The sequence below is a fragment of the Ascidia mentula genome, chromosome 1 (assembly GCF_947561715.1).
Source record: "Ascidia mentula chromosome 1, kaAscMent1.1, whole genome shotgun sequence".
Classification (NCBI taxonomy): domain Eukaryota; kingdom Metazoa; phylum Chordata; class Ascidiacea; order Phlebobranchia; family Ascidiidae; genus Ascidia; species Ascidia mentula.
The window spans coordinates 6,294,999-6,305,033 of NC_138566.1; the positions used below are offsets into that span (position 1 = coordinate 6,294,999).

The 10,035-nt window shown below is 35.7% G+C and overlaps 3 protein-coding genes across 3 annotated transcripts; all 3 read right to left on the minus strand.

Annotated features, from left to right (window-relative positions):
* Positions 1 to 10: 10 nt before the first annotated feature.
* LOC145917823 (ribonuclease H2 subunit A-like) lies at positions 11 to 2,858 on the minus strand. Its single transcript, XM_083003113.1, has 6 exons — positions 2,712 to 2,858; positions 2,321 to 2,522; positions 1,771 to 1,909; positions 1,203 to 1,374; positions 755 to 838; positions 11 to 553 (listed from the first exon to the last, which is right to left on the minus strand). The coding sequence occupies exons 1-6, from the start codon at positions 2,836 to 2,838 to the stop codon at positions 381 to 383; spliced, it is 897 nt and encodes a 298-aa protein (XP_082859239.1). The 5' UTR covers positions 2,839 to 2,858; the 3' UTR covers positions 11 to 380.
* A 32-nt stretch (positions 2,859 to 2,890) lies between these two features.
* Positions 2,891 to 4,493, minus strand: LOC145917822 (heterogeneous nuclear ribonucleoprotein A1-like). The gene has a single exon (XM_083003111.1). It carries the CDS (start codon positions 4,448 to 4,450, stop codon positions 3,407 to 3,409), a length of 1,044 nt encoding a protein of 347 aa, XP_082859237.1. The 5' UTR covers positions 4,451 to 4,493; the 3' UTR covers positions 2,891 to 3,406.
* Positions 4,494 to 5,502: 1,009 nt separating this feature from the next.
* Positions 5,503 to 9,798, minus strand: LOC145905943 (traB domain-containing protein-like). The gene is made up of 8 exons (XM_082993277.1): positions 9,512 to 9,798; positions 9,107 to 9,270; positions 8,676 to 8,816; positions 7,942 to 8,060; positions 7,677 to 7,808; positions 6,670 to 6,839; positions 6,314 to 6,422; positions 5,503 to 6,017 (listed from the first exon to the last, which is right to left on the minus strand). The coding sequence occupies exons 1-8, from the start codon at positions 9,753 to 9,755 to the stop codon at positions 5,873 to 5,875; spliced, it is 1,224 nt and encodes a 407-aa protein (XP_082849403.1). The 5' UTR covers positions 9,756 to 9,798; the 3' UTR covers positions 5,503 to 5,872.
* Between the last annotated feature and the right edge of the window lie 237 nt (positions 9,799 to 10,035).

The following is a 10,035-nucleotide window of genomic DNA, read 5'->3' on the forward strand; positions in this document are numbered from 1 at the left end:
TGTTTGAACCAGCCGGCAATGGCGCGTGAGTTATTTTGAACATTTATGGAAAGATGAAAATTCAATGGTGAAAAGACGACTTGGAACACTTTTTTTATTTCAGCGCCGCAGCGCGACTTGTACTTTCTGTGAGCAGTGAAGGCCGTAATTTGAAATATTTAAGAACAACGATACAACGACTTTGCGCACAGAAAGCAACAAACAATACGAAAAGGTTCAGACTTAAAACGACTTCTTCGAAATGGTGCCCACAAAAAAGTCCGCTCATTTTAATAGGTTTTATCTTTGTGGCGTCATCCACTCCTGTCTGACGTCATAACCATATAAGAACTAGTGATGAAAATAATCCGCAAAATCACGGACGACGGACGACAGTTGATTCAGATCGACTCGACCGAGGACAAATTGTTTTCGGCGAAAAATCGGTGTCGGTCGTCTGAAGTACCGCTGAAGAATGAAGTGATCGCGGGGGTATTTGATGACGTGTCGCCCTCTGATTCGTCGTCGTCGGGCCAGCGAACAGCCAGTGCTTCGTTTTCCAAGATTTTGCTTGCTGAAGTGTATATAGATTAAAATTTATATGGTTATTATTTTGTGACGATGGCGCCTTTTTTTGCTTATTAGTGTGGTGGATTGTGCGTGTGTAAAAATGCTGTTTTGACCACTTATCAGGGGTCTGCACAAAGGCCAATACTCATATTCACTGTACAAATTAATAAAACATCACTTGCCAAGCCCCCACACATATGCTAACCTGTCGACCAACTGAATCGCACGAAGTTTGGAAAACCGAACACAGGATCAACGTTTTTCCGCAACCACACCTTTGTAACCGGGTCTGTCGAAATTCCAACGTGTGTTTATTTGTTTCAAGTGAAAGGTAAAATGTGATTCTTAAAATCAATGTTAGGATTCGAATCGAGGTATAACATCATCATGCAAATAAATTTTCTATATTTATAGAAAGTTATTTTTTTCACCAAACAAAATGTTTTGAAATTCCCTACAGAAAGCAACGTAATGTTATCCGTAGGTCACAGTGTAGAGTTGTTCGTTTTGCAGCTTAACTACATGTTGCTTTATATCTTTAATATATGATTAACAGCATCTTAGCTTTGGCTTTTTTATTCAAAGTTATTAACTCATCTTATTTTGCACCCATCTTTAATATAAATCCACGTTATTTACCAAACCAACCTTACCGGAAGGATAACCGGAGCCGTATTGCCGGTCAATTTTCTCGTTTTCGGTGAATACCCATTCCTTGATGACGCGGTCTCGACAGACCTTGGCACAAATACTGGCAGCACTAACTACGGGAAATTTGGAGTCGGCTTTCTTTTCGACGCGAACATCGATGTCCGGGAATATTTTCTGAAAAAAGGAATTAAATTGGCCTTTAACGGAAATAGATACAGAGAAGCAAAAGTTAGGAGGGCAGATTTTTCCCTTTTTCGTTGTAAATTCGTTGTAATCCAGTTAAATTCATTGCAATTTCAAAAAAAGAAATATTTAAGTGTGACAGAAAGAAATCGATGAATTTTGGTTATTTTTTGTCAACACATTGTTTCAGCTGGTAAAAAAATGCAAGAAATAATGTAATACATAACAAGAGTAATACAAGTTATTTTTAAGAACATTACTCTTCCACAAAAAACACAAGTTCGGTTGTAGTGGTACATTCTGCCACACTATTCTCATATTTTTTTAGCTTTACAATATTGTTCATACTTTTCATATTTTATTATATATATGTAATTATGTATATACCTTCAATTTGGCTTGGTATGTTTCAGGTGGCCCTACCGTATCCACGAAAACTTCTTTAACATCAACCCCAAGTTTAATTGTGGATCTAATTAGGTCAATGGCTGTGTCATGTGACAGTGAATTGAGGTTGTATTTTGTTCTGCAAATATTTGATACAAATCATCACATAGAAATAAATAACGAATGTCAGTGATTACCAAAGTGAGTTGGGCAAACAAAAAAAATGAACGTATTACAATTTATTTATAAACACAATTTAAAACAGGGACATTTTGAACCAGTTTTAAGGCACTACTCCCTACACGACTTAACATACAAAATTTGCAGTGTTATAGGTCTGGACAAAAAATAAAATATAGCAAAGAGGCTGTACAAAATACAGGAGAATCTTGACTAGAAAAAAATTAGTAATTTCAACAAAATTGAAGAATCAACAAAAAAAAATATGGCACAATAGCTAAAGCACTTTTTTAATCATTTTGTGTTTAGCCATGTATACACCTACTCTAACAGTTTTTACAGTATTTCATAATGTTTGACATTTTCTCACCTGCTGAGCATGGAATTAGAAATATAGTTTGGTGACAAAATGTTTATCATCCATCCTATGAATTTCATGCTTGCTTCATTCAAAGTCGCAAATAATTCCTCTCGTTTCTCTTCACTGAGTACTTTCGAGTCATCGCAACCCATCTTTGCCAGTTCCTGCTTCTTTGAGATTGGGCAAAAACAGGCAGCATACACCATAGGACCTAAAAAGGCATTTAACAAATCAATTGACCAAGTTGATGTACACAACTTTTGACAAATATAAGCATTTAGCATGATATCCAAATTTTGTCATAAACATTATTTCACTTTTATATGAAACAATTCCTGGCATTATGTATATACATGTGAAAAAAATATTTTGTACACTAAGTAACATTTAACTGCCATACCTAGCACAGGTCCCCTTCCAGCTTCATCAATACCCAGACAGCATGGCTCTCCTTTCAACAAATCCTGTATGTCCGAGTGCATTTTATAATTTTCTCTAGTGTCAGCAAGGAACTTTGATATATCCATGTTGTTTCACACCACTGAACTACCAATACTAAATTTTACAGTGGTCGAACACCTGAGGCAAAGGGTAAGAAAGTACTTACAAAGGATATTTTATTGTATAAAATTTTTTGAACCATGTCATCAGTGAGCAGCGATCCATGTTTGAGTTTCAAACTCAAATTAACAGGAAACAAAAACAAAGCAATATGGCAGAACTGTACTTGCAGGTTGTTTAAGTTGCAAAAAAAACATACAGATTCAAGGACAATGATCTCAAACTACTACACACTAAAAAAACAGCAAATAATTGTTTCAGGACTGTTCACATATTGACAATTTTTGACATAAATGTAACAATTTGGGTAAAATTTTGAGCATGATAAAGGACATATTAATTTGCCTTTTTTCTGGGTTTGTAGGTAAAACTGCTTTTTCCAGTATTGTTCTGATGTAGCTTGCCAATTGATGAATTTAAACACACAGTAAAATCACTGTCAAATGATCAGGGTATCCTTACATTTGACTCTTGCAAGTTTGGCCTACACCAAGTGCCGAATATCCATGAAGAATTTGCATGGTATTGAAAACATCAGTATTTTCCCCTACCACGGCCCCGGCCACCCCGACTAGATCCTGACTGACTCTGGCCACCATAGCCCCCATATCCACTAGCACCACCTCCTGAACCATAACCTTGACTGTAGGTTCCATAACCACCGTACCCAGAATCATAACTGCTATTGCCAGATCCATAACCACCTCCATAGGGCCCGCTTCCTCTTTGGTTATACTGCCCTTTCATTGGACCATAGTTGGACGAACTTCCACCATAACCAGACCCATAGCCATCGTTATAACTGCCATAGCTCCCATATCCATCTCCGTATGATCCATAGCCATTATTGTAGTCACCACCTTCATAACCATCATAGCTATCGTATCCATCATATCCACTATAGCCCTGGTTTCCATGGTAATCATTCCCGTAGTGGGATGAATTACCACTGCTGCCCCCACCACTTCCACCACCACGCCGAGATGATCTGTTTTGACTCTTCTGCTCCAACTGTTGCTTAGCTTTTTCCATTTCCTGCTTGGATAGGGCTTTCTTTACTTCACAACGCATCCCGGCAACATCGTGGTATCTTTTGGCAACGAGCTTGTCCACAATATCAAAATCATTGTAGGTGATGAAGGCGAAACCTTTTGGGCGATCATTTTGAAGAGGAATTTCACAGGAATCAATTGAACCGAACTGTCCAAAATAATCCCGCAGTGCATTTTCGTCACATCCCTCTTTGATACCTCCAATAAAAATTTTCTTTACTTGCACATGAGCACCAGGCTTTGAGGACTCCTCGCGAGACACTGCACGCTTTACATCAATTGTACGACCATCTAAAGAATGTGGTCTTTCATTCATACATGCATCTGCCTCGGTCTCCATTTCGAATGTAACAAAACCAAAACCTTTTGACCGATTGGTTCCGGATTCCCGAATTACTATACAGTCAACTACGTTGCCATATTTGGAAAAGTATTCATTCATTTTATCATCTGAGGTTTCTTGGGAAATTCCCCCGATGAAGAGTTTTCTACTTTGTTCTTCTTCTTTACCAGAGTTGTAAGGCATTTTGAAATGTTTTTACAAGTAACTTTTTTACTAAGAGATTATAAAACCTGATAAAATAAAAGCATGGCAAAAGCACTTCTTATGGCAACACACCTGACTATAAAACAGGACCTTGTAATATCTCAAAAGCTTTTCTTGTCACAAATGGGATCATTTCTAAATAGGTCTAAATACAGAAAACCAATAAAAGTTCAAAACTGACATTTAACAAAATAGAAGACCAAAGATAAGAGTTATAAATACATCAGAATATTAGCAAAATTTTAATTGTGCATGAAGTGCACTTCACGCTTGCTGCAATATATAGCTTTTTTGTGATTATGATCTACCCTACCTTTGACACTGCTGCAGTTAATGTAACTAATGTTTTGTTTTCATGTAAACATTGAAAACGGCGAGTGCAACCATAATAAAACAACCACCTATCAATACCGACACTAAAGTACATTTAAATTTAAATCGATGTGGTTGTTCGTTGCAGCAATATGCAAATCCTGTCGTAAGGCAACATTTGAATTTAATAAATTTAAAATACATAGCATTCAAAAAAGTGACAATAAAATGTTTTTTTTTACCAAAAAAATACAAATAACTTAGCTCACTACACGCGCACTTCGAATCAAACAAACAAGAAAAATTACAGTCCGGCTTCTTCTTCTCTGAGTTTTCAATCATCGTGCCGAACAGCACATTATCCCGAGCGGTACAGAATAATTCCTTGGCTCATTAACAAATAAACAGAGTCGCCACCAACAGTGAACAAAATGCCGAAAAATCGGATTTTAAATTTTTTTTGTCAGAATGGTTGGAATTTTTTTCTCAAACGCACAAATCCAAAACGAGCATCTTTCAAAAAATGAGCACACTCGCATATTCTTGAATCACTGCTTGTGAAATTCAGCACAAACTTAAAAATAAGAGCACCGTATGACCAATCTGCATATACAGCTTTTTGTAAGTTCTTTATATCCTTTTTGCCGGAGTTCTTCGTTACATAGGGATGGCTCACAAATACAATAACAACTACACATTGCTTCAAAAAGTTTCCTGGCATAGATTTTATTCCGCCATTGCACATACCAACATAAAAAAGAAAACTATACACGATGCAAATGGGTAAAAACCGGATCCTGTAGGCACAACAAACTTCGAAAGTGCCGAAATACAGGCCAATGCAAAAACGAACACAAGTCTACATGCAATAATGAACAGAACCGTTTTATCAAACGCAAACGAAAGGGCTTATCAAAAAATGGCGCATTTTTCTGTGGCAAATGCACACTTCATTTATCCCGAAAAACTACATAAAAAAGATGCGCACTAAAAAAACAGAACACAAATGTTTCTTTTGTTGCCACTATCCAGTCAGTCACAAAATATTTAGGTTTACACAAGAAACAATTCTCCCAACAAATGATGTCGCTATATTTCGGGAGACCAGTAGTTCAAACGCTTTGGTATTCCGGTCCAACAGGCTACACTGTACAACGCATACACGGCTGTTGCGAAAAACACACCTTTGAAGAAGTATTTAACAGCTTTGCCGGTGCGCGATGGTGGAGGCATTCTAGAAAAGGTAAAATTCCGTTGAGGACAAAAAGGTCAGTTACATTGGAAACAGAAAAACACCACTATGACGTCACATAATAAGCTGTTACCACTGTTTTCGTATTCATTTTGAATCACTTTTGTAAGATATGCAAATTTACTTGAAGTTAGTAGGACAATAAACATAAATTCAGACGCAATCGAACGATATTTTAAAGACACGCACAAGGTGATTCGAACTGGTTGCTTTTGTGGAAAAATCACAAATTATATCTAATGATTACAATATACTATTTGCATATTAACTTCACTTACTTGGACACTACTGCCAACTGCTCTTCCGTTATTTCTTCATCAAAATGGGCTTTAATTCCAGTTGTGTGTCCGATGCCCACAACACCAACTACTACAGCAGGCCTGACACCTGTTAAATGAAATAAAACAATGCTTATTATATTATTTAATGCAACCCTTTTTATTAAAATTTTGCAAGTTTGCTTCAAAAGAAGATTTTAATTTTTGAGATTTTGCATCTGTCTGGGTGTCTCCATGATACAACTGATTCAAAATTGATATTGTGTTGCCACAAATATGCTAGTACAAAGATTGTCAAGAGAAAACAAAAATACAAAATCGTGATTCTGTATTGCAGTATGATTTTTGGTACTTACTTTCATCAGGAAGAACAACAGGCATTTTCATAATCTTCTGTAGATACCCAGTAAGGTAAATATCTCGTTCAGCAACAAGAGCTTTGGCAACATGCGGAAATTCTTCCATCATTTCCTCCAGAAGCTGCTCAAAAATGTCCTTTTGTTTCATTTTTTCCACATCTTCAGCACTGCACAAATTAGATTCCTGTTAATCAATGTGGCTTGGGCGTTACTCAAAGGTATGGAATATTTTGAAAGTTGATCTGTCTCAGTTTGTGTTTCAGACAAATAGTCTTATTCATTTGGGAAAATTTAAATTAATAAACAACAGTCTGTGAATAATTATCAGCCACAAATAAATTTGACTTTGCAATAAAACCCACTTTCCAAATGATAAAAAAACGAAGAATAGGCCAATGGTATGGTATCTATGCAAAAAAATAGGAAATTTGCTTTCAAAAACTACACTACATAAGACCCACACAATACAGCCCCACACCAACTGCATGGCACAATTAGAAAAAGTGCTTTCAGGCAAACGGCTTACAAACTCCCAATTTCCTGCTATACAACATAGGAAGGATGTGAATATCCTTGGGAAAATGTGGCAGTATGCCAACAGCCAAAATTATAAATTATTTTTCTTTGGTGACTTCATAAAATGTGAATCTATGCCATCAAATGGATTTAAACAACAACTTATGGTACTTATTAGCGAAACATGTTTCCATGAAATAATTCTGTTTTAAAAAAGCATTAATACTCTGAAATTAGTTGCCCAACAGAGTTACATGCAGAAGTGGTATTAAAAAAAGGTGGCTTTAACAGAGTAAACCTTAATAATTGCAATCAATTAAACATAAAAGAGAATTTTTTTATACTACCAGTCAGACTATGGTTATCGTCAGCTTGTGTGAATGCTAACACATGTGGAAACAAACATGTGTAGCTTGTGTAAACACAAAATGATTGAAATGATTGTAACTTTTAAAAGTAATACATAACCTGTTGCTGTATGTACTTACCTTATTGGTTTTAGTTCCTGCAGAATTAAAAACCCAAATTTCAGTTTTTCCCATAAAGACAATGCTGCAAGCATGCGTTGCAATGTAATTTCGATTGGTCGGTCACCAAGAAACAATCTACACCCTGGCACTCTGCAAATAAATTACATAACATATAATGCGTGGTTTATATATATATGTATTATAATGTGCATGGTATAAAAAACATTTATGTTGAAACCTAAGTTGGATTTGGTTTGCGAAACAAAACTGAACTACATTAAACCTTTTCATTTCTGCGAGAGCCGTGCGAAATTCACTCCCTGGTGCCATCTTTAATTCCTTGGTGATGTGGGCAGACATATGCAACATCATGTATAACACCAAACCTGACAAAATTCCTTTCTAGAAAACACATGCATGGTTTATGTAGCTAACAATGTCTACTTGTGCTATGTATAGTTTATTATAACTATCTGTGTATAACATGCAGTACGATTTCTGGGAAAGGTGAAACATATTTTAGTGATAACTTTTTTTTCAAATAATAAATTTATATATAGAGGAAAAAAATATACGTAAATTAAAAATCTATCAATAAATCCATGGTAGGTAATGAGGCTGGGACAAAATTGTTATGTATGAAATTGCTCCGCAACATTACTGGATTATTTGTTTCACCACATTTTAAATATGTAACCAGCCCAAATAAGCATGTTTGGTGTACGGCCAAAGGCACCAAGTCATCAACAAGGCAAACTTACATAACGACACTTTTTGAATACATGTTTTCAAGCAAAAAGAACTTACTTAAATGGTAGCATATAAAACTAGTTGTTGTAATGAGCACAGTGACTTGATTAAACAACAATCAAGTTTACTACAGGAATACACAACTGCTGTTAATACACAACAATTTTATGTAGTACCTAAACAAGCGATGTCAAACTAGAGACAAATCCAGCCTGGCCTGTCTAGTTTTGTGGTCAGTTACGAAATTGGCAATTATTAGTTGTTTACCTGTTTAATACACTTTTTTAGTTTGTCCATCTTGCTTCCGTCAGATAAATTTGCAAGTTGTTCTTCATCCATGCTCAAAACACTTACTCGAGACGCACACAATTCAACAACCACAGCATCTGGGTGGACTGTTGATATCACCTTGAAACAAAAGATTATGCAAAACACTTCTTTAAAGATCTTTTTACACACTCTTGCATAGCAGAATTTCATCAATTGTTTTTCAATTTGTATCAAATTTGTCAAGTATTCAAGTGTATATTGTTTAACAACAACAATATAACACTTAAACAATAATAAAATTCAAATATTCTGTTTTATTTACAGCTTAGTTCAGTTTATTCCAAAAACAAGAAATAGTTAAACTCAAATGGATTTGGTTTCTATAGGTTTGGCAGGTGACGCTGAATTTCTATAAATTACAACAATACCTTCTCAACATCTGCACAGCTTTCTTTGCTAAAATGGGCTGTACCGACCAGATACACGCATTCGCCAGATGGACCGCTTAACTTTGTCACAGTTTCGGGCAATTCCACTTCAGTGTGAGCCTTTCTTAAAAACTGCCTCACTAAGGCTGCTTGTCTTATATGTACTGCAAAATAATACTTTATAATATATACATGCTTTACAGCAGTTGTGTTTATTTGATGTTTTGGAAGTGATACTGAACAAATTAAAAATTATTATAATTGTAGCAAAACTTGCAGAATTTATGGTATGTAACTTGTAAACATTTAGGGATTTATTCGTGCCAACGTCATTTTTATTTGTGGATATTCATCGTATGTTCCAGTACTTTTGTGCAACAGAAATAATTTGAATACATATATTACCTTGCAATGAGTCATTTGTTTCATCTAATCCATCGTCACTTTCAAAGTCGAAGTCACTGTCATCATCGGTTCTGGATGTCCCATCACTTGAAGAATCTTGTAAATCAACTTTATTCACACCATCTGCGTCGTTTTTCGATAAGGTGTCCGCATCACCCTGCTTTCCATTTAGTTCCGTGACATTTCCGTCACTGTCAGGTGCATTTAACACTAAATATTCGTCGTCTTGTGGAACGGGTTCCATTGAATTTCAGCAAACACAGAATAGGAAGAACACGTTGCTCTTTGAAGTGCGAACACAGAAATACAACTACAGAAAAATCCCCTAACCAGTGACTTAAATAGCAACTCTCTGCTGCCATCTACGTTGGTTTTATTTTATTTATTTATTTATTATAACTTACTAAAATATGGAAGAAAAGTAATACTTACAACATTAAAATGACTTCTCGAAAGTGGTGCTGGGTAAAATATAAAAACACAGACTGCGCTCAATTATTTTAATTCGTATTGCATAATTTTTT

Excerpts from the sequence above, each read along its gene's own strand:
- LOC145917823 (XM_083003113.1), bottom strand. The coding sequence starts at position 2,838 with ATGGATATATCAAAGTTCCTTGCTGACACTAGAGAAAATTATAAAATG. Across the intron at positions 2,523-2,711 it reads TGGAAGGGGACCTGTGCTAG|GTCCTATGGTGTATGCTGCC; the intron begins GTATGGCAGTTA and ends ATGCCTTTTTAG. Across the intron at positions 839-1,202 it reads CGGCTCCGGTTATCCTTCCG|ACCCGGTTACAAAGGTGTGG; the intron begins GTAAGGTTGGTT and ends GAATTTCGACAG.
- LOC145917822 (XM_083003111.1), bottom strand. The coding sequence starts at position 4,450 with ATGCCTTACAACTCTGGTAAAGAAGAAGAACAAAGTAGAAAACTCTTC.
- LOC145905943 (XM_082993277.1), bottom strand. The coding sequence starts at position 9,755 with ATGGAACCCGTTCCACAAGACGACGAATATTTAGTGTTAAATGCACCT. Across the intron at positions 8,817-9,106 it reads GCTGTGCAGATGTTGAGAAG|GTGATATCAACAGTCCACCC; the intron begins GTATTGTTGTAA and ends TTTTGTTTCAAG. Across the intron at positions 6,840-7,676 it reads CAGGAACTAAAACCAATAAG|TGCTGAAGATGTGGAAAAAA; the intron begins GTAAGTACATAC and ends TAATTTGTGCAG.